The sequence below is a fragment of the Heteronotia binoei genome, chromosome 21 (assembly GCF_032191835.1).
Source record: "Heteronotia binoei isolate CCM8104 ecotype False Entrance Well chromosome 21, APGP_CSIRO_Hbin_v1, whole genome shotgun sequence".
NCBI lineage: Eukaryota > Metazoa > Chordata > Lepidosauria > Squamata > Gekkonidae > Heteronotia > Heteronotia binoei.
Window position 1 is genome coordinate 188,271,641 of NC_083243.1, and position 23,321 is coordinate 188,294,961.

General features: G+C 43.4%; 1 protein-coding gene across 17 annotated transcripts in view; it reads right to left on the reverse strand.

Moving 5' to 3' along the window:
• The window catches only part of CLASP1 (cytoplasmic linker associated protein 1), a 400,778-nt gene that overhangs the window by 225,844 nt on the left and 151,613 nt on the right, over positions 1–23,321 (reverse strand). For all 17 annotated transcript variants that reach the window (XM_060262849.1, XM_060262864.1, XM_060262857.1 and 14 more), the window contains 2 exons: positions 4,091–4,243; positions 1,148–1,221 (listed from right to left, as the gene is read on the reverse strand). In XM_060262849.1, coding sequence (XP_060118832.1) covers positions 1,148–1,221; positions 4,091–4,243 — 227 coding nt within the window. The remainder of the gene's footprint in view (positions 1–1,147; positions 1,222–4,090; positions 4,244–23,321) is intronic.

Sequence of the window (23,321 nt, forward strand, 5' to 3'; positions counted from 1 at the left end):
GGCTCTCCATCTCTGCCTTGAGTCACAGACATTGATTAGAAATAAGGAATTCCAAATAGGTATTTTGAACATATCTTCATGTCATAATTGTAATATTATAAATATTATACCAAATTTAATACTGATTCCCCCGCCCCTTCCTTTCTTCTTTAGAACAATCCCAACTTGGTCCTTTATTGAGTAATTCTTGTACTATTATTGCAATGTCTGAAGCTAATGTGTAATAACTATGCTTGACCACTAGAGAAGGCAATAAGGCCAAAAGACATTTGGTAAGGATCGCATAAGATCTATGTTTGAGAATACCGTATGATTTTAATCTGAACTGAGACTGTATTTGGGCCTATAATTGTTTGTTTTTAAAACATTTTGGAATGAATATATGTATTCTTTGTATAGTTAATATATATTTATGTCCTACATTCAGTTATTTAAATGCTGAGCCCTTCAATTTGGCTTCATTGAACACAAGGATGCCATCACATCTGGTTTAGCCTACAGCTGACTGGGGAAGGAGGTTAGATCATGGTAGAAATGTAATCCCTAAATTAGCAGACCAAGACTCTAGGCTTGTGAAAATGTACTGTTGATTAAAAGACTAACAGGATAATCCTATGCAGTTACTCCTGTTTTACACCCACTAGAATAATGGGGTTTAGACTTGAATAACTCAGCATAGGATTGCACTGTAGGTCCAGTGTGATGTAGTGATTAGTGTCATACTATGACCATGGAGACCTGGGTTCAAATCCTATTATCAACCATAACACTCATCAGGTGAAGCTGGACCACCGACTCTTTCAGAGTAATCCCCTTCATGGTGCTGCTGTGGGGATAAAACAGAGGAGGAAAAAATCATGTGCGCCGCCCTGACATCCCAAGAGGAAATGTGGAACAAAAATACGGCCAACAGAAAAACTGGTGCATATGTTATCCTTATCTGTTGTAACAACAGAGAACAGCACTAGCACAAAGGAGGGTGAACACAAATGTAAATTTGCTATGGTTAAGAACTGGAAGAATTAAGTGCTTCAACAGTTGCCTGTGAAGTCAGTATGCTTAATTCACAAGAGCAGAATTCAAAGTGCCCAAAGAAAGGCCAATTTTAACTTCTAAATAAGTGTCTAAAATCTATGGTACTATTTACCTGAACACTGGGGACATCATCAAAAGATTTAATAAAATCCTCTTCATCAACAGCACCAGCTCCTTCTTTAGTCACTGGGAGAGGCAAAAGTAAGAGACTTAAAAGGTTAATATACAGTAAGTTAAAGAAGTAATAGCTAAAACAATCATTTGAAAGTGCAGCAAAGAGATAGTTAAGTCAGTTAAGGGATACAGGTAAAATACTTCTCATTCTAATTAGAGAAGAAGCGACAATAGAAGTCAAAGAACTAGTAGAGCCTATGCACAAGGCAGTCAGGTTCAATACTTTGTTCAACAGTATAATAACATGTCAGTACAAGGGCCTTTACTCTTAAAGGACTTAGCCTTATATGTAATCAAATTGTAGCATTCTTGACATGGATACACAGTGAAGACAGAGGGGAAGAAGAGGAAAAGTTTTTAAAACATTCATTGGATGTGTTACTATGTGACGGAATAATGCACCTTTCCTGTAAATACCATTCAAAAATAAATGTTATTTCCCTACCATGTTGGTTCCCTTTGCTATTAAATTCACAAAGACAGGCCTACCATCTGAAAAATGCACTTGTCTTAGAACAGGGGTAGGAAACCTCCGTCCCGAGGGCCGTATATGGCCCTCAAGATCCCTTGGTGTGGCCCTCGGGGATTGCGGGCCAAACCAAGCCATGTGGCAGCCTTCCTGGGGCCTGGCTGGCCAGCGAGGATCGTGGGATCCAACCAAGCTGTGCAGCAGCCTCCCCAGGGCCCAGCAGGGATCACAGAGCTCAGATGTACTGTGCGGCAGCCTCCCTGGGGCCTGGCTGGCCAGCCAGAATTGCTGCACAACCTGGAAAAGTCACAGTTCAGGTAAGTTTCCCCCTCATTTCTTTATTTCACTTTCTTTCCATTTCTTCCCCTCATTTCTTTGTTTCCCTTTATTCCCATTTCTTTATTTCCCTTTATTTCTCTTTCTTCCCTACATTTCTTTATTTCCCTTTCTTCTCCCCTTTATTCCCTTTCTTTCCAATTCTTCCCCCATTTCTTTATTTCCCTTTCTTTCCATTTCTTCCCCCCTTTGTTTATCTTTATTACCCTTTCTTCTCTCCATTTCATTTCCCTTTCTTCCCATTTCTTTCTTTCCCTTTCTACCCCCTTTCTCTCTCTCTCTCTCTCTCTCTCTCTCTGTGGAGCTTGTGTGGTGGGCACTGTGAAGGACTGCTGCTGGGGTATGTGGGTGCCTTTAAAGGTCTGCTGGGAGTAACTGCAGTTTCTGCATGAAGGGAGAGAGGAAGGGGTGGCAGGGATGGGGGGTGGGAGGTACTTGATTATCCCAGATAGTGTGACTAATATGCCAATGTGTGTGTGACCTAATATCTAATATTAGGGGATGTGGTCTAATATGCTACTTAGTTCCTGCTGGGGTTTTTCTACAAAAAAGCCATAGACCTATGCATTGCCTAGGGCGGCAGGCACGCGCACCAAATTAGGCTCTCCCCACTTGACTTCAAATAGAAAAACAATTATTTGCATTAATTTTGCTGGCCTGAATCATTCTTCCGCGGCAGAGCACTGTTTTTTAAGTTGATAATTTTGTATGGCCCACGAATGATGTTATAAATATCCATATGACCCTTGGCAGAAAAACGGTTCCCCATCCCTGTCTTAGAAGAACCACTACTAACTGCATACGAATTAAGATTTCGGGTCACAACAGATGTGACAGACATCACATACCTCTACCAGTCTGTTGAAAGGTAAACTGCATGCACATGCAGGCAGGGTTTGGATTGGGGCCATGTAAGAAGGAAAAAGGAGAGTTAACTTTTCAGTCTCATATCAGTTTATCTAACTGTGAAACCTAGCTTCTCCCACTACTATCAGCAGTTTTTAAGTAAAAAAACAAGTATCCTTTTAAAGGCCTATGTTTTCTCTTTTAAAACTGCTAGTAAATAACTGAAAAACAAGTGTTAATTATTGAATCTGAGCAGGAGTTGAAGTTTAAATTCCCTCTTCCCTTCCTAGAAGGCCTTCATCTGAATCACACCTGTGCATGAAAGCAATGATGCATCTTCATCTATAATTAATTTAAGAAGACGACGACTGCGGATTTATACCCTGCCCTTCTTTCTGAATCAGAGACCCAGAGCAGCTTACAATCTCCTATATCTTCTCCCCCACAACAGACACCCTGTGAAGTGGGTGGGGCTGAGAGGGCTCTCACAGCAGCTGCCCTTTCAAGGACAACTCCCGCGATAGCTATGGCTGACCCAATGCCATTCCAGCAGCTGCAAGTGGAGGAGGGGGGAATCAAACCCGGTTCTCCCAGATAAGAGTCCACACCAAATTAGCTCTCACAGCCAGTTTACCTCTAACAGACAAGGCATATAAGTATAGTCCCCGAAACCGTGAACAGACAAGCCTCCTTGAATTATCTCTTAGTGTTTAAAGTAATTTCAAATGTGCACTAAGGCTAATTAGAAAATTAAAACCCTATGTGTTTTGATGCCAATCTCTAATTTGTAAAAGTCTGACTTGTTCAGTCGCACAGTCGAGTCTGACTCTTCGCGACCCCGTGGACAAAGTCACGGCAGGCCCTCCTGTCTTCCACCATCCTCCAAAGTCTGCTCAAATTTGTGTTAGTTACATCAGTAACGCTGTCCAGCCATCTCATCTTTTGCCATCCCCTTCTTCTTTTGCCTACTGTCTTTCCCAGCATCAGGATCTTCTCCAGGGAGTGCTCCCTTCTCATTTGGTGGCCAAAGTATTTGAGCTTCAGCTTCAGCATCTGACCTTTCAGGGAACAGTCTGGGTTGATTTCCCTTAGGACTGACTGATTGGATCTTCTTGCAGTCCAAGGGACTCTCAAGATTCTTCTCCAGCACCACACTGGAGAAAGAAATGGCAAACCACTCCAGTATTCTTGCCAAGAAAATCCCATGGACAGCAACAAAGCCTGAGTTACCTGGGGTTTTTGAGACCAGGGCCACTGTTCCAGCTCTGCGAGCAGTTCCCATCCCACTTTTTCGAGAGGTCAAAGGAGCCTTTGAAGATGCAGAGGAGCTGGCTGAAGAAGGTCTGTTCCCATCCACAGAGTCATCATCATCAAAGTTTTTATCTGCAAAAGAGTCACCATTCCAAATTAGAAGATTATATTCTAAATTTTAGAACAAAATTTCCTTGCGGAACTGCAACACAAAAGGCCTCAGAGTTGTACATTTAAATGTCCAGCTTCAGGGCTATTGCTAAATACTTTCGCAATCATTTTTAACCAAACGTTTAAAATAGAGAGTTCTAAACTACACGTCACAGTCCTGCTGAGAAAGACATAGGATGATCATTGAAAAATAACTTGAGGTCTGGGAACGCCACTCTTTTAAGAATTTTCTGTCCTCTATGTTGTAAGTATAGGAAGCTCCACATGTGAATTTTTGTTATTATGTATGGGAGGCACTGGTCTTAAATAATCCTTTTCCTTCTAGTAAATTGATACATTAAGATGATATTGCTCCATGTGAGCAGCTCAGATGTGGATCAAGATTCCAAAACCAAACCTTTGTATTGATTACCAGTCAGCTGAATGGATATTTTTATCCAGGGCTTTTTCTACCAAAAAAAGCCCAGCAAGAACTCATTTGCGTATTAGGCCACACCTCTTGACATCATCATTGTTTTGCATAGAAATCTTTTGTAGAAAAAAAAAACCAGCATGACCTTATTTGCATATTTAGCCACACCCCCTGACACCAAGCCAGCCGGAACTGTGTTCCTATGCATTCCTGTTTAAAAAAAAAGGCCTGTTTTAGTCTCTGTTGGTAGCACCAACAGAGACTTTTCTACGTAGCCACCTGGAGAATTTGTAACACAATTTTGGAGAGCAATTTTGACTCATGGAAGTATGGATTAGGGAGTATGCTTTGTATGAATCTTGTTGTGTGTAATTTCTACTTGTACTATTGAATGTTTTCCATTGTTTACTGTGTATTTTGATACTGCTTGAGAGGTGTCTGTTTGATATTGCACTATATATTACTACATGGTAAAGAATTAGTGAAGACTTTAATGTATTATTTACTAGGAGTTTCCTTGCCTTGCTCTTGATTACCCTCCGTGACACCACAGGTTTGCTTATTTCTACCGAAAGCAGGCCTGCCTCCAAGCGTAACGCAGCATTAGAAACACTTGTCAAAACTTGGAAAATGGGTCTTTAAAATTTTGATTGCGTTCTTCCAAGATATATCAGTTCAGATTGGAGGAACAATGGAGCTCCATACAATAACTGGGGTAGTACTTGAATAGAAAATAACTTAATAACAGCTTCTATGTTATAACCTCCTTTGGACCAAAAAAAGCTTCTGCATGGCACTAGCACTTTTCCGTGCATTAGCAATCAGGTAATGAGCGTGTTCTTTTATATGACCAGAGGACTGGAATATAACACCCAGATATCTACAAGGGTGAACCTGCTCTATGGGATGCGAATTAATAAGCCAGTTAAATATCCTAGACCTTTTTGCAAACACCATTACTTTGTTCTTCCTGTAATTTATCTCCAAGCAATTTTGACTACGATGTTGCAAAAGAGCATGTAAAGCTCTCTTAAGGCCATTAGGGGTTCTAGAGAGCGAGGCTGTATTATCTGTGTAAAGTGATAGCAGAATAAGTCTTTGGGGGATGAAATTCAGAACTATGCAACGACTGTAAAAAGGTAAAGGCAAGCACCAGTCATTTCTAACTCTGGGGGGGACGTTGCTTTTACAACGTTTTCATGGCAGACTCTTTATGGGGTGGTTTGCCATTGCCTTCAATTAATGTAAATATTAAATAAAAGGGGCGCCAAAATACATCCTCGCTTTTATTTCTATATCGGTTCTGATCACCTTTGTTAGATGACCTTTCGGATTCCATTGTACCCTAATAGTTTCATGCAGTGCTCTCAGTAAATGCAATAAGCGCCTATCAATTGCCGTAGATTCTAGCTTATCCCATAAGATAGCTCTTGAGATAGAGTCAAATGCAGATTTAAAATCTTTAAAAGCTGTGCACAAAGATATCAAGGAGCACTTTGAGATTAAATGGTCCAGTATAACATACTGATCTAAATACGACCATCTCTCTCTAAAACCGACTTGCTTCTGTCCCCAAAAACCTTCTTGTTCCATCCAATCTTTTAACTTCCATTGCAGGTGTTTCTTTAAGCATTTGGAGAGCAAATTTCAGATCAGAGCTGATCATCAGACATTTCTCTTCACGTGCATGGCATCTATTTATTTAAAAAATTTATACAGCAGCTCTCTACAGACCTGTTCAAGGTGGCCTATCGAATTAAAACAGTAACAAAAGCAGCACTAATGCGATTAAAAAGTTCAAGGCATAAAAACTCAGCCATATAATATTTAGCAGTCTAAAAATGATATGCTTGCCATGATGGGGGCAAAAAAGTGGGATATACAATTTGTAAATAAAAATAAATATAACGCCGTTCTTGGGTTTGAGAAAGAACGTAAAAAAAAAAAATCTTAAAAAAAAAAGAAGAAAGAAGAGAGACTCCCTAAGTTAAAAGCCGAGGGGGGACAAAAATATTTTGGCCTGGTACCTAAATAATAAGAATAAAGTAGGCAGAAGGTAGGCCTCAAGTAGGAGGTATTTGTGATGTCCAAGTTCTTTCTCAGCTCACCACCCACTAGGGTTGCCAATCCCCAGGTGGGGGCAGGGGATCCCCCGGTTTGGAGACCCTGTCCCCGCTTCAGGGTCGTCAGAAAGCGGGGGAAGGGGAGGGAAATGTCTGCTGGGAACTCTATTATTCCCTAGGGAGGCTTATTCCCATAGGAAATAATGGAGAATTGATCTGTGGGTTTATGGGGCTCTGGAGGGGCTGTTTTTTGAGGCAGAGGCACCAAATGTTCTGTATAGCCTCCAGTGCCTCTCACCAAAATACCCCCCAAGTTTCAAAAAGATTGGACCACGAGGTCCAATTCTATGAGCCCCAAAAGAAGGTGCCCCTGTCTTTCATTATTTCCTATGGAAGGAAGGCATTGAAAAGGTGTGCAGTCCCTTTAAATGTGATGGCCAGAATTTCCTTCGGAGTTCAATTGTGCTTGTCACACCCTTGCTCCTGGCTCCACCCCCAAAGTCTCCTGGCTCCACCCCCAAAGTCCCCAGATATTTCTTGAATTGGACTTGGCAACCCTACCACCCACCCTGTCATACCTTCCAGTAACAGTGACAGAGCTGATCTTAGTTTAGCAAGGGTTGCAGATGGTCAGTAAGGCATCGTGAACAGGTAACTGCACTGGGTTGTGTGCTGCTATTACAGACAAAGCTCGGGGAGGCAGAATAGCGTTCTGAGGTGATTTCTACTACATCCGCCCTCCCCTTCTCCAGGAGTTATTCACACCAACTCCTTTCTTGCACAACTCAGGAGATAATTTTTTGGGTCTCTTCTTTAGAAGGGAACAATGTTTAGTGGTTTGGTAGATAAGACAAGCAATGTAACAAGTCATTGGTTATTACTAGAGTTCCCACTAATGTGAGCATCGGTGAGCATGCCCATGGATTTTCACCCCTCTGCCCACAGCAGCTTAAAGGCAGGGGTGATTTCTCTTGGGCAGCCCTGCCCTCCCGTTTAGCTGGCACCTATAAAAAGGAGCACCCTATAAAGGTGAGTGATTGCGCTGGCCAGCCCTCCTTTTTACATGTGGATTTTTAAAATATTTCTTCTGTCTGTGCCAGCTGTGTGCAAGACTCAGGCGTTCCCCTGCCACCCAAGACCAGCTGCCACTTCAGGTGAGTCCCCCTTGACCCTATCTGGCAAGGAAGGAGGTCTGAGGGGGGGGGGGGCAGGCCATACTCCATAGCTGTCGGGAGCTGCAGAGCTGGCATCTCAAGCTGCTGGGCAGGTGAACATATGAAGCTGCCTTCTACTGAATCAGACCTTTTGGTCCATCAAAGTCAGTATTGTCTTCTCAGACTGGCAGCGGCTCTCCAGGGTCTCAAGCTGAGGTTTTTCACACCTATTTGCCTGGACCCTTTTTGGGAGATGCCGGGGATTGAACCTGGGACCTTCTGCTTACCAAGAAGATGCTCTACCACTGAGCCACCATCCCTCCCCTGCTCTCCAGAGTCTCAAGCTGAGGTTTTTCACACCTATTTGCCTGGACCCTTTTTGGGAGATGCCGGGGATTGAACCTGGGACCTTCTGCTTCCCAAGCAGATGCTCTACCACTGAGCCACTGCCCCCCCCCAGGTGAGTGGGATAGAAGAAAAAGAAGAAGACTGCAGATTTATACCCTGCCCTTCTCTTTGAATCAGAGACTCAGAGCAGCTTACAATCTCCTGTATTTTCTCCCCACCCCCACAACAGTCACCCTGCGAGGTGGGTGGAGCCGAGAGGGCTCTCACAGCAGCTGCCCTTTCAAGGACAACTCCTATGAGAGCTATGGCTGACCCAAGGCCATTCCAGCAGCTGCAAGTGGAGGAGTGGGGAATCAAACCCGATTCTCCCAGATAAGAGCCCATACACTTAACCGCTACACCAAACTGGTTTTGGTTCCAAACTGGTTGGAAAAGAACATGTGTATGTGAAGGATGGAGATAGGGGGGGGGGGCGTGCATGGGACCTGCATGGATGGGAAGGAAGGCATGCATGATAGAGGCTGGAGTAAGGAGGGAATTGAGTGAGAGTGAGTGAGGGTAGTGGAAGCTGCCGGGTTCCAACTCTCTGTTTTTCATCTGAGTTTGGAAGGGGAAGAGAGGGGAAAAGGAAAACAGAGGCTTGGATACAGGCAGTGTTGCAAGCACAACTTGCCCCCGTTATCAGCAGGTATGTGTCACCTTCTCCAAGCTTCAATGGGTCCACGGACAATTTCCTAACAATTATCTCTCACTAAGGAAACATCTATACCGATTTAAAGACATGAACTTTTAAAAAAAATCTGAAACCCCCAACTTTCATCAAGTGTGCCAGTCCAGGCCTCACCAACGGTGATATGTTTATGCACTATAAACCATGTACCGTATTTTTCGGACCATAAGACGCACTTCCCCCCCCCAAAAAAAAAGTGGGGGGAAAAGTGTGTGCATCTTATGGTCCGAAGGTACGTACCTTCGGGGGGCGAGGGGGCGATCTGCTGCCTCTTCCTCCGATCCGGCGCTTCCCCCGCGCCTGCTTGCCTGGCTCCATCTTCTTCAGGCAAGCGTGGGATCGCTCCACGTGGCCCCAGCGCTTCGCAAGCGCCGGCCGCGGAGGGGGCAGCGTGCTTCCTACTTCCCTGTGTTCCTGCCTTCAGCTGTGATGTTTAAAGCAAGCGCTGGGATCGGAAGGGGGAGGGAGCGACCTCAGCGCTTGCTTTAAACATCACAGCTGAAGGCAGGAACACAGGGAAGTAGGAAGCGCGCTGCCCTCTCCACGGCCGGCGCTCGCAAAGCGCTGCATTTGCAGAGGGGGCAGGTGCTTCCTACTTGCCTGTGTTCCTGCCTTCAGCTGTGATGTTTAAAGCAAGCGCTGGGATCGGAGGGGGGAGGGAGCGATCCCAGCGCTTGCTTTAAACATCACAGCTGAAGGCAGGCACACAGGGAAGTAGGAAGCACGCTGCCCTCTCCACGGCCGGCGCTCGCAAAGCGCTGCATTTGCAGAGGGGGCAGGTGCTTCCTACTTGCCTGTGTTCCTGCCTTCAGCTGTGATGTTTAAAGCAAGCGCTGGGATCGGAGGGGGGAGGGAGCGATCCCAGCGCTTGCTTTAAACATCACAGCTGAAGGCAGGCACACAGGGAAGTAGGAAGCACGCTGCCCCATCCGCGGCCAGCGCTTGCGAAGCGCTGGGCCCACATGGAGCGATCCCACACTTGCCTGAAGAAGATGGAGCCAGGCAAGCAGGCGCGGGGGAAGCGCCGGATCGGAGGAAGAGGCAGCGGATCGCCCCCCAGGAGGAAGGTGCGTCCTGTCCTCCGGAGCGCCTTATGCTGCGAAAAATACGGTAGTTCCTAGAGATAAAATGGTGTTCCCTCTTTGAATTTCAAATGTAAGCGCCGATAGGCACTTTTGGTTGATCTCGGCTGGCTTACACAAAATGCAACAGAGTACCGCTTAAATGAAAAACTGCGTGAAGACGGCACGGGATGTTAAAATCCAGTTGTAACTAACAACAACAATAACAATCAATCAAGAGTGACTACTGAATGTGCCATGTTCTGTGAAGTGACTGGCTGTGACTGGGTTACTTTTTAAAGAACCCTGGGATTCCAGGAGGTAAGCCCCGGCCCTCTGGAATCAAGTTGTAACCGACCCTGCATTTGAAGAGGAGCTACTTTCACTAACCCACTACCAGGACCACCAAAATATTTATGCATGCTGCCCCTCTGAACATAGCAGTGAGGAAGCTGAATCCTTCTATCAAACACCTGTCAGCTGGACAGTATAGACTTGAGCATACGTTTGGGAGAAAGGAGGGAAAGCCTGCTTCCATGCCGTCTGTCTGGCAGGCATATGAGAGGATTCAACCTCCTGATTGCCCTATATAAGTGAGTTTAAAAATGATAGCTACAGAATGTCACCAGCTTGTGTTATGTGTTTTTTTAGTTCTTGCTAGGGTTGCCAATCCCCAGGTGGGGGCAGGGGATCCCCCGGTTTGGAGACCCTCCTCCCGCTTCAGGGTCATCAGAAAGCGGGGGGAGGGGAGGGAAATGTCTGCTGGGAACTCTATTATTCCCTAGGGAGATTTATTCCCATAGAAAATAATGGAGAATTGATCCGTGGGTATCTGGGGCTCTGGGGGGCCTGTTTTTTGAGGTAGAGGCACCAAATTTTCAGCACAGCATCTAGTGCCTTCCCCCAAAGTATCCCCCAAGTTTCAAAACGATTGGACCAGGGGGTCCAATGCTATGAGCCCCAAAAGAAGGTGCCCCTATCCTTCATTATTTCCTATGGAAGGAAGGCATTGAAAAGGTGTGCAGTCCCTTTAAATGTGATGGCTAGATCTCCCTTTGGAGTTCAATTATGCGTGCCACAGCCTTGATCTTGGCTCCATCCCTAATGTCTCCTGGCTCCACCCCAAAGTCTCCTGGCTCCACCCCCAAAGTCCCCAGATATTTCTTAAACTGGACTTGGCAACCCTAGTTCTTGCTTTCTGCTTATGCCAGAATGGGAACCAGGAGTGTGGTAGATTGTCTGTGTTGTCTTGTTACTATAGGGTGGGACTTTGTAAGTACATGGAGTACACAACAGTGGTAGAAACGTGCATGTTTTAACAGGGTGGTGTCAGCTAAAGACATCAGTGGTAAGTTCCATATAGAATTTTTAATACAAATAGTAGTTTATATTTAATTTTTGTAAGTTTTTGGCTATGTATATATGGGGACAGCAGAATTCTGCTTTAAAACCATTACAAATCCGCATACAGTTTTACAGAACTGACGGGCTATTCCTGTCAGACATAGAGAAATAATTATTTTATTTAAAACTCCTTAAATTCAGGGATCTCAGCCTACTGAAACAGGGTTCGCTTAGGGTTGCCAAGTCCAATTTCGGAAATATCTGGGGACTTTGGGGGTGGAGCCAGGAGACTTTGGGGGTGGAGCCAGGAGACACTGGGGTGGAGCTAGGGGGAGGGGGGGACGGCTGCAGCCGCCGCCTGTTCTCCGCTCACTGTAGCTGCTCCTCTGAGATGGGCTCAGGCTGAGCCCATCTCAGAGGAGCAGCTAAAATGAAGCTGAGAAGAGGCGGCCCTGCTCTTCCGGCAGTTTCTGCAGGAAACACCGCTGGGCAACTGGGCCTCCGAGGAGGGTGTGGGGCCGCAGAAGCCGCCCGCCCCGTCTCGGGGAAGCCGCGAAGGCAGCAGAGAAGGGAGGGTGGCAAGGACAACCCACCGGGCCTCGGCAGCTCCATCCCCCCGGCCTCCCTCCCTCCCGTGCCGCGGCGGGGCAGGGCAGGGCGCTTACTCACCTGGGGTTGCTGGGACTTGGGGGGGGCGGCAGCGGCTGTGCTGCTAGAGGCAGCTGACCACGCAGTCGGTGTAAAGGACGGGCTTGAGGGTGCGCGAGCACTACGGGCGCAACGGGCGGGGCGTGGAGACCTTCTGCTACGGCTGGCCGCAGCACTCGCGCACCCTCAAGCCCGTCCTTTACACCGACCGCGTGGTCAGCCGCCTCCAGCAGCACAGCAGCCGATGAGGAGCACATGGAGCGCGAGCGCAGGCGGCCCCCTCAACCCCCGCTGGTGATGCTGTTCACCCCCAGCATCCTCCCCGGCAGCCCCCGACGCCGCCAGGAGCAGCAGCAGCAGCAGGACGCCGCTTCTCCCCCCGCTTCCGTTTTTTGGGGGAGCGGGGGAAGAGGCTCTGAAACCTGGGGTCCCCCGCTAGAGCGGGAGGGTTGGGACCCCTAGGTTCGCTTGTCTCTTCGGCTGTTTCCCTCAGACCCCTCACAAGCGTTAGGGATTTCTGTTTGAAATTCTGTTTCTTTATCTCAAACACTGTGATAGATCGCTGGATCAAATAATCATTGAGAGGCATTTAACATGAAAAAACAAAAACATATTTATTTCTACAGGGAAAGGGTACTGGGAAATAAAACAACAAACTCTAAGGACTACATGCTAACACATTGAGAACCACATGCTTAATGGAAGACCACTTCCTCCTCCTCCTTGACCTCTCTGTCTGAACAAAGGAAGTCACCTGACTAACTGACCAAACAAACAAAACAGCTTCTAGACCTTGATTGATAGCAGTCAGTATCTTCTTCCTAGATCATGCAGACAATAGGGAATCAGGCACAGGCACCTATAATGACTGGAACTTTAGAACATTGCAAAGGACATACAGAACAGATACATATTTCCAACAACAAGTCCCTAACCCACTGTTCCCCTAAGGTAACACAGGCTATTATCACTACTCCTGCCTCTTTATCAGCCTCTGAGCCCTATGTACCTATACTATAAAATGCATGAGGTTTATTCTTCTCCCTCCTTCCAGAGGTTCCACAGCCTCTCGCTGGCTGATGCCTACTCTGTAGGCTGGGATGCCTGGGGAGCAGAACTTAGAAGGGGTTCCTCACAGTATTTCAGAGTTGAGGTGCCACCGATGAAAAATCCTGTTCTCTGGTTGCCATTCTCCTTATCTTTGTAGGCAGAAGCCCAAACAGTAAGAATTGTGAGCAGGACCTTAATGAAGGAACTGAACAAAATGAAATTACTACTTGGTAGGTCCAAACTACTGATAATGCATGAAGGTTGAATTATTTATTTCGTACAAAAATAACTGGAATTCTCAGTCTCCCAATTCCATCTATTTTATCAATCTAATTTCTTCCAGCATGGAGATTAACCACACTCCATTACTTGATATACCGTCTGACAAAAAGCCTATCATGCCTAGCGGTTTTCACCTGTAATGCTCAATCTGTTGAAAGGGCACAAATTCAAGTCAAGTCAAGTCAAATTTATTTTTATATCCCGCCCTCCCCTGCCAAAGGCGGGCTCAGGGCGGCTCACAGACATGGAAACCATGATTTAAATAAAATACGATACAATGTAAACACGAATTTTAAAATACAGTTCAAATACACAAATTAGTTAAAATAAATAAAAACAGATGTTATAAGGTGCTATAAAATTACAATCAAACATAAGATGGCTAGATGGTTACAGGTCAATTCTAATTTCGATTTAGCCAGGTTCTATCTCAAAAGCCAGCTGGAAAAGATAGGTTTTGCAAGCCCTGCGGAATTGATTCAGGTCCCGCAGGGCTCGCATCGTTTCTGGAAGTTGATTCCACCATCGAGGGGCCATTGCTGAAAAAGCTTGCTCCCTAGTTGTCTTCAGTCTAGCTTCTCTTGGCCCAGGGATTTGTAAAAGGTTTTGAGAACTAGATCTCAGTGCTCTCTGGGGGACATATGGGGAGAGGTGGTCCCTAAGGTAGGCAGGTCCTCGGCCATATAGGGCTTTAAAGGTAATAACCAGCACCTTATAGCGAACACGGTAGATGACCGGCAGCCAGTGCAGGTCCCGCAGCCCAGGCCGCATGTGTTCCCACCGAGGTAGTCCCACCAGCAGCCTGGCCGCCGCGTTCTGCACTACCTGGAGCTTCCGTGTTCCAACACACGTGTTTGTTTTTGAGGTCTGAAATGCACAAAATCTCCACTTTTGAGTTTTAAGGGTTCCCCCCCACCCACCCATCTGGGTAGAGAACAAGCGGGAAGGGAAGAGATCAGTTCAGTTGCTTTCCAGAGTCACCTCTGTCCACCTTCATACAAATGCTGATAGGTCTAGACAATGGGATGGTCAGACTCCCCTCCCCTTCAAGAAGGGAACAGAGACTTGGGGTGTGTTCACGTTACAGTAAATGATGTGTTTTGCAACTGGATTTTTACTGTGTAAGAATAGCAAAAATCCAGCTGCAAAATGCATTATTTAGTGAATGCACCCTTGGAGGTATTAAATACTAGAGATACTTCAGGAAGGAAATTCTGGTGACTTCAAGAGAGCTTCTCTGACCTCACCTGGCCTGGCCAGGTCAGTATATAAGGAAAAGAGAGGCGATATAACTCAGGGGAACAAGGAAGAAGGTCTCTTTGACCTCACTACTGCCGTGTAGTATTTGTTCTGCTTTAAGGTGGTTTTCTTTTAATATGTATTTCATCGGGATTTTATATAAATATTGGCTGGACTCTAAAGAGCTGATTAGGCTCATGGAAGGTGGCTCACTCTAGCCTTTTACTGTCTGTGGGTTGCAACTGCCTGTGCCAGATCCAAAACACTTTTCTGAGAAATTCTCCTCTGATTCAAAAGCCGTTACCTCTGTAGCATAGGGGCTACTGTTGGAGAAAACTATGACTGAAACTCTCTTGGGCTCACAGAACTAGTTTCACAGCTCTTTGGAATCTGGCCAATGGAAATAAACATATGCCTGAAAGTCTTCATGAGCCAGTCTGGTGTAGTGGTTAAGTGTGCGGACTCTTATCTGGGAGAACTGGGTTTGATTCCCCACTCCTCCGCTTGCAGCTGCTGGAATGGCCTTGGGTCAGCCATAGCTCTTGTAGGAGTTGTCCTTGGAAGGGCAGCTGCTGTGAGAGCCCTCTCAGCCCTACCTACCTCATAGGGTGTCTGTTGTGGGGGAGGAAGGTAAAGGAGATTGTGGCCGCTCTGAGACTCTGAGATTCAGAGTACAGGGTGGGGTATAAATCGAATATCATCATGTTACTTCCAATGCCTAAACCCATCCAAGTTTTATTCAGAACGTAAGCTTTCATGTGCTCTCTCAGCACACGAAAGCTGACGTTCCGAATAAAACTTGGTTGGTCTTAAAGGTGCCACTTGACTCCTGCTTTGTTCAACTGCTTCAGACCAACACGGCTGCTGCCCACTTGGATCTATATACCCATCCAAATCACACTTGTTTCTGTATTCCTGTTCAGTACAACATTCAAACATGCGGTCCCAGTTATGAATTGGAATACACCTATAGGAAGACAAGTACAAGACAGGAGAGCCTATGGAAGGCCTTGACCCGGATAGCTCAGGCAAGCCCAATCTCATCAGATCTCGGAAGTTAAGCAGGATTGACTCTGGTAAGTATCTGGATGGGAGATCTCCTTGAAATACCAGCAGTAGGGGTCAGTCACCAGAGGTCAACATGACTTTCAGGTGCAAATACACACACACACACACACACATATATATATATATAAATATATATATATATATTTAATATATATATAAAGGAGAGCCTATGGAAGAGGCCCCTCTGTCAGGGTTTCATTGCCTTCAGATCTTTAAACATGTGAACTGCCATCCCCAGCACCATACCATACAAGTAATTCAGAATTAAATTAGTGGGTCATGTTTTCATAAAACAGTAAAGGATCAAACCCATGGAGAGTGATAGCACAGCAGAAGCATATTAATCTTACTGTTATTGTGGAAGGCTAAGTGGGAATTTCATCCTATCTATATTTTATTTAACAACTTATAAAATAAGAACTGAATTATGAAAGGACTGCTCTCATCATTATAAAAAAGACAAAAAGAAAGTGCAGATAATGCAAAAAATTGCCTTCTGCTTGAAAGCAGAAAGCATACTCTCCACTCTGAACTGCAGTATCTCTTTCATACACACACTTAAGGGTGTGGTTTCTTATTCCTTAGTATTCCAGGGAAAAGCCTCATTTCTAAATCATTCTTATAAAAAGCAGGTCATTTTTTTTTTTAAATCAAGGGGAAAATGCTTTTTTAAAAGCAACTCTTCAAGAATGAGGCATAAAAAAGACATTATTCTACAGCAAAGTTACAAAAGACATTTAGCTCCTCATTGACAATATGCATCTCATTCTAATTACCAACCAGAATAGCCTAATACATTTCAGTGTTTCCTCTTCATTTTCAATAATCTGACATGTTCAATTCAAGACCTGAGGTCTCTGAGCAGCACGTGTGCCAGGCAGAAAGAGAAACAAAGAACAGGATAAAACTTGGACATGGATTTTCAGGAAATAAATTGCAGCCCCTCCACATACATACCAAACGAAAACTGTTATTTACCACAGCATTATAATTGACGGATGCAATTATCATTTATAACAAGATCAGATTCTGTAGACTAGCCATACATTTTGTAAGGCTAAATCCACACACACATCCTTTTTTTAACTGCCATTGTTATCAGCAGATATAAACCAAAGCAGTATGCAGATCCTTGAGGATAACATTTACCATCATTAAGGACAAGTTCTGTGATCCAAAACTCATTTATGAACAACATCTACCCATTTCCAGGCAAATAAATGCCTTGATCAAAGGAGGCCATTGTTTGCTCACTGCTTCACTTAAAGGAAGATAAAACCCCTTAAAAGTCCTTTTCTAAATCAAAGGAAAAATGAGAAATTTGCTTACAGGTACATATCCTTTTGCAAATAAGCTTCCTCAACATTCCTTCATATTTTCTCTAGCGAGCCTAGATGTAACGCTGTCTCACAGACGGCTGCAGTTTTCAAATACAGGACATAATCAATCCTTGCCCCCTGTATTCATTAAGCATGCTGCTTTCGCACACAGAGTTAAACAGCCCTAGCTTCAGGTCTGCTGAGATGTCTGTGACTTAACAGAGTCCAGTGCGTTGCGTGGTCAGCCTCAGAACATTTTAGACCCATTTGAGGTAGAAATTGGCTGCTATTTGAAGGTAGCCACAGCAGACAATCTGTAAGGCAAGCTTGCAATGGCTGGTTTGGCCAAACAAGAGGCAATAGCCCAAGCTCATCCCTGTTGGGCACCTAATGGGAGCATCTCAACAGCTGTCATCCCTCATCCATGACAAATACATTTGTCAGCATTTGTTTGTAAAAGCTAATTCTTACACATCTGTGTCAAGTATAAAATTAGAACAAAGAGATGCTATACCAGGAATGCAAGTTCTTTGCATGGGGAAAATATCTACAACCCACTTCCAATTTATGGTTGTCCTAAAAATTTATTATCGCTGTGATTTTTTTTCTTTAAAAAGCCCATAGGTCAGATCCTGTCTAAATTCTTTGCATAGAGGCATGATACATGACCTTCAACAACAACACAGGGTGGGGCAAAAATCACCCCTCACCTTGCATTCAGAGCTCTTTTCTATGAAGAAGGGAGAAGGAGATGATGATGATGTTGGATTTATACCCCACCCTACACTCTGAATCTCAGAGTGGTTTACAATCTTCTTTACCCTCCCCTCCCCACCAGAAGCCCTGTGAGGGAGGTAGGGCTGAGAGAGCTTTCCCAGAAGCTGTCCTTTCAAGGATAGCTCTGCTATAGCTATGGCTGACCCAAGGCCATTCCAGCAGCTGCAACTGGAGGAATGGGGAATCAAACCCAGTTCTCCAGATAAGAGTCCACGCACTAAACCACTACATCAGACTGGTTCTCTGGATCCAGTCCTATGTGTTTCCAAAAAGTAATATCAGTTAGCGTAACTTAAACCCTAAATATTTTCCCCTTAAGTAAGTTAAACAATTGTATTGTACCAATTCCTGTGAGATAGGAAGTTCCAAACAGCCTTTCAAAAGTTCCAGCACTTTTTGAGGAAAGTACTCTGGAAACTTAATTCTTAGTATCTATGTAGCACTTTCACGTTTTCAAAGAACATCACACCTTGGTGTAGTTATTACAACTCTGTAATGTACATATCATTATAATCACACTGAAGACCGGGGAGAGGGGGGTGGGGTGTGTGTTGAGTCTGAGAAAGAGAGAAAGGGGCTTGCCTAAGATCACTTAATGGGTTCCTGCTAAAAACAAAGATTCATACAAGGGACTTCCTTATTCACAGTTCAGTCTCTTAACCGCTATATTACACCAAACAATGACCCTTATAATAAACAGTGTATTCATAAGAGTGGTACTGATTCACAGACCAAAATGCTAGTAAATGGGGTCTTCCCCAAAGTAATACACCTCATTTTGCTCCTTTGTTGATCACGATAAATTTGAAGGCTAAGGATTAAAAGGAAAGAAACCCCCATTCCCAATCAGGAGAACTGAAAGTCATAGCTAAGGTGCCAATACTTACATCTAAGCAATAATATTCAGAGTCTGGTACACACTGGGCAACAATTTTAGATCTTCATACCCAGTCTCCAAATAGTAGACTTTCTCTGAGAACCAAACGAATGTGGTGTTGTCCCTACTTTCTTTCTTTAAAAAAACCCCCAAAAACTATACAGTTGTGGGGGGGGGATTACAACTATACAGTGGGAAGGATAAAGGGTCTGTACCATTCCCCCTCAGAGATTTTTATACTAAAAATTGTTTATCCAAATGTTTCCTGTCCTCTCCCTTCACAAACCTCATCAAATCAAGGGGAGAGAGGCAGGTTGCAATCAGAAGGAATTTTGAGCTCATGACTGGGAGCTGATGATGCATGCATTAGATTACACAGCAATTCAGCTGCGACTCATGTCATTAGTCTACTCTCAATGCTCTAAAAAGGTTTCGAAGTAACTGATCAATCAATCAGACTTTACTGGGAAATCAGGTGACCTCATGAAAGAACAATATTTGAGCATCCCAAATACTCCATCCATCCCAAATCGCAAACTTTTGCAATGCTCTTTTCATAAGTAATCTGTTCTTGCATTCTCTGGTGACAAACAGATCTTTTTATTTCCATTACTGGATCTCCCAAAACAAGCCAGTGAAAACTACAAGATGTCCGTGTGATCTCAAAGCACATCCATTTTCATAATCATCGTGATTTATAAAACATGCCCATCTGCAACAAGGGCTCAGATTATAAATATGAAACAAACGTTGACATTTTAGTAATGACAGAAGCAACTTCCCAGAAGAACCTATTAAAATATTACTTATCGATCCATTCTGTTATGCTATTCTCCGCCGTTTTTCTGTGTGCAAGGTTTTTTCAAGTACTTGCAGAGCCTCGTCCTGCAGAATACTATATAAAGATATCACGTCCAATGTTACCAAGATTGCCTACCTTTGGATTTTATCTATTGCATGCAGTTTGTTCATAAAGTCTGTTGTATCTCTAATGTATAACCGTATGAAGATCAGAGTGGGTTTCTACCCAAGTGACAACCGAGAGACAATCTTAGCATGGTATTAAATATTTAGGAATATCTGGGAAAACATAATGAAAAACAAGCGCGAGTTGGGTTTGTTTGTTTTTTATGCAGAGGCCTTCGATCATTTGAATTGGATGTTTTTGTTTAGAGTTTTGGAAAATAAGGATTTTGGAGAAATTTATACAATAAGTTAAGACGATTTATGCATCACAAACGGCACAAATTATCAATGGAGATTTGACCAAATCATGGAAGATGCAGAGAGGAACAAGACAAGGTTGCCCATTGTCACTGTTTTTGTTTATCTTGGCTCTTGAAATATTAAATAGAGATGTAAGATAAGAAAGAATTGAAAGTGTAAAGGTTAAAGGAGAATCATCAGCCTTTGCTGATTATTTTAGGTTGGCTTTAGTAAATCCTTTAAAGGGAAATGAAGCTTTAATTGAAGCTAAATTGAAATAATCAGGGGCAGTTGTGGGTTTAAAATTAATAAGCAGAAGACCACGATGATAACAAAAATACGAAAACACAAGATCAAATGAAATTGATAAATAAAACAGGTTTCAAATTCAAAAGGAGGTAAAATATGTGAATATTACTTCGACAAATATGAATTGTATGTTATTTCAAAATAATTGCTAAAAATTAGAAGGAACTTTAAAAAGATATGTTGAGATGAATTAATCTACAACTGTCACTTGTAGATAGAATATCTGTGATAAAGATGAATGCTTTATCTTGAATGTTATTTTTGTTCCAGACAATACCAAATTTGATAACTGATGTTCCATTTAAACAATGGCAAAACAAGATAACTAGATTTGTTGGCAAGGGAAAAAACTCAAGAGATAAATATAAGATATCACAAGATGCAAAAGAAAAGCTGGTTTGGAGAGCTGGTTTGGTGTAGTGGTTAAGTGTGCGGACTCTTATCTGGGAGAACAGGGTTTGATTCCCCACTCCTCCACTTGCACCTGCTAGCATGGCCTCGGGTCAGCCATAGCTCTGGCAGAGGTTGTCCTTGAAAGGGCAGCTGCTGTGAGAGCCCTCTCCAGCCCCACCCACCTCACAGGGTGACTGTTGTGGGGGAGGAAGGTAAAAGAGATTGTGAATCGCTCTGAGACTCTTCGGAGTGGAGGGCGGTATATAAATCCAATATCATCATCATCATCATCATCATCATCATCATCATCATCATCATCATCAAAAAGGTAACCTGGCTTTGACTGATCTGGAACTCTATTTTGCTGCTTCCTACCTGGTAAGGATGAAGGACTGGATTTTGTTTTAAAAAATAAAATATTAGGGTTAGAAGGACATGACTTGAAATTCAATTGGCATGGATACTTGATGTACAATTAAGCCAAAATTAATGCAGAATTTAATAACCATTACATTAGACATGCCATTTTGAGATTTTGGAATAAGTACATGCCTAGACTCTGCCTGAAAATACCGTTATGACTACCACCCCAAGAAGCAAGTTTTAGAAAAGAAATGACAGGTTTACCTGCGTTACTGTCTTCTCATAGGGTCTGTCAAACGGAGCTGTTCCACCAGACCTCTGGGTGAGGTAGCGGATGTCCATAATACATCTAACCCAGCCTCCCTTGTTGTGTCATTCCACTTCTTATTGGGCCTACTGATGTAGCATTGGTTTATTTTATTATGCCAGAGCTGCCTCTTGTTGAAATTGCTGACTGATTTTATTGTTTTAATGGTGTGTTTTTATCAACTAATCACAGTGATTCGTTATTGCTACTGTTGCTATGTTGTACTCCACCCTGAGGCCGTTTGCAGGAAAGGACGGAGTAGAAATCAACTAAATAAAATTTAAAAAATACATAAATGTCTAACATTCTGTGATATGTTAGAATGGCAACAAAGTGAATATAAATTAAAAGCAAGAGAAGAGGCACAATATTGATGTCTCTAGATGTAATTTTCTAATATACCAGGGGCAGACCATATTGTGTAGCTCTCAAAGCCCAACCACCCTGTCGGCTGCCTTGGAGAAGGCATTTGTCACTTTAAATCATTTCTCTAAGCCAAGCCAGCCAGTGGCTTGGAGAATGCATTTAAAGTTAATTTGCTTTCTTTCCACCTCTCCCTCCCTCCCGGCTTTCAAACATCTGAATTCATGTCTTGTGGATATCAAACACCTGACGTTTATTCTATGTGGTTCTACATTAAGCAAGTTTGGCCACCCTTATACACTAAAATCCCCCATTTATAGAAGTTAGGTTGGCTCTTCAGGGAATACTAGATAAACAACCATCACTTAGTTCTTCCACTCAATTTTTACTTGATTTGGAGGACTTTGTCGTAGAAAAAAAAAACATTTTCAATATGGTGAAGATTTTTTTTAGTCATGGGAAGTGCATTTGCCCCAAATGTGGCAAACATTTTATGGCACAAATAGCGTAACAATATATTAATGATGATATGGTTTTAATAATAAAACCATAGTTTGCAGAGATCCTCTTTTATAATGGAGTTTATTGATGACATTTTCCTCCTTTTTAGGAATGCAAATAAGATTGTCAATTTCTTGGAGCGGCTCAATAGGATACATCCTACTATTAAATTTTTAGGGTAACAAGGTCAGTGCAGATCAATTATTTGGATACTACAGTATCTGTTTCAGCAGAGAATAGATTGACTTATAGAAACTCATACCTTTATTTTACATCACATCACATTAAGTACCTGGGACATAATTTACCATACAGTTAATTTCTATGTCTTAAAAGGAATTCTAATCACTGATTATGCTGATTATGAGAAAAGACTGCAATTAGTTGTCTAAACAATTCTGAGATCAGGGATATCCACAGCATCTATTTACAAGCCTAGATGCGGAGCTCAACCGAAGGATTGAAAGGAGCTTTTTAATGGGGCTAAGGCAATCAGACAACCTAATATTATTAATTGGGCATTTGACTATATCCCTTTGGCTCAATCTATTAAATCTATTTTAATTAAACACTAGCATATTATTAAGGATATCCTGTGAAACTAGGAACTTTAAAGGTATATTGACACAAGCCGACATAATGAGACATGACAGCCCCATTAGAGGACATAGGAAATGTGGTCACTGAAAGGTGGCTACTCTGGAGCTTTGACACTCTCAGCAAGTGAGAGCTCATTGTCAGAACTTGTAACTTTCCTGGGCCGAAGGAAGCCCGGTTGAAGTCCACCAGAGAAAGGGCTTTCTCTGTTATGGCCCCTACATGGTGGAATCAGCTGCCGGAAGAGGTGAGGGCCCTGCGGGACCTTGTTCAGTTCCGCAGGGCCTGTAAGACGACCCTCTTCCGGCTAGCCTATACTTAGCTTGAGAATTTTACTGTAACTTGCTGGATTCCTTTTATATATAGCTGAAATATTTATGTGTATTAATAACTAGGGTTTTATCTGTTTTATCTGTTTTATCTGTTTTAAATATGGATCCCTTTATATGTGTAATTTTGATGGATCTACTATTGGAAGCCGCCCTGAGCCACTTGTGGGAAGGGCGGGATATAAATCTTAAATAAATAAATAAAATAAATAAATATGCTGTTAGCTTAACTGACTCCATATTGTAACCAGATACTAACTCAATGTGCTCTCAGCCAGGCCACTAACCAGACCGCTATG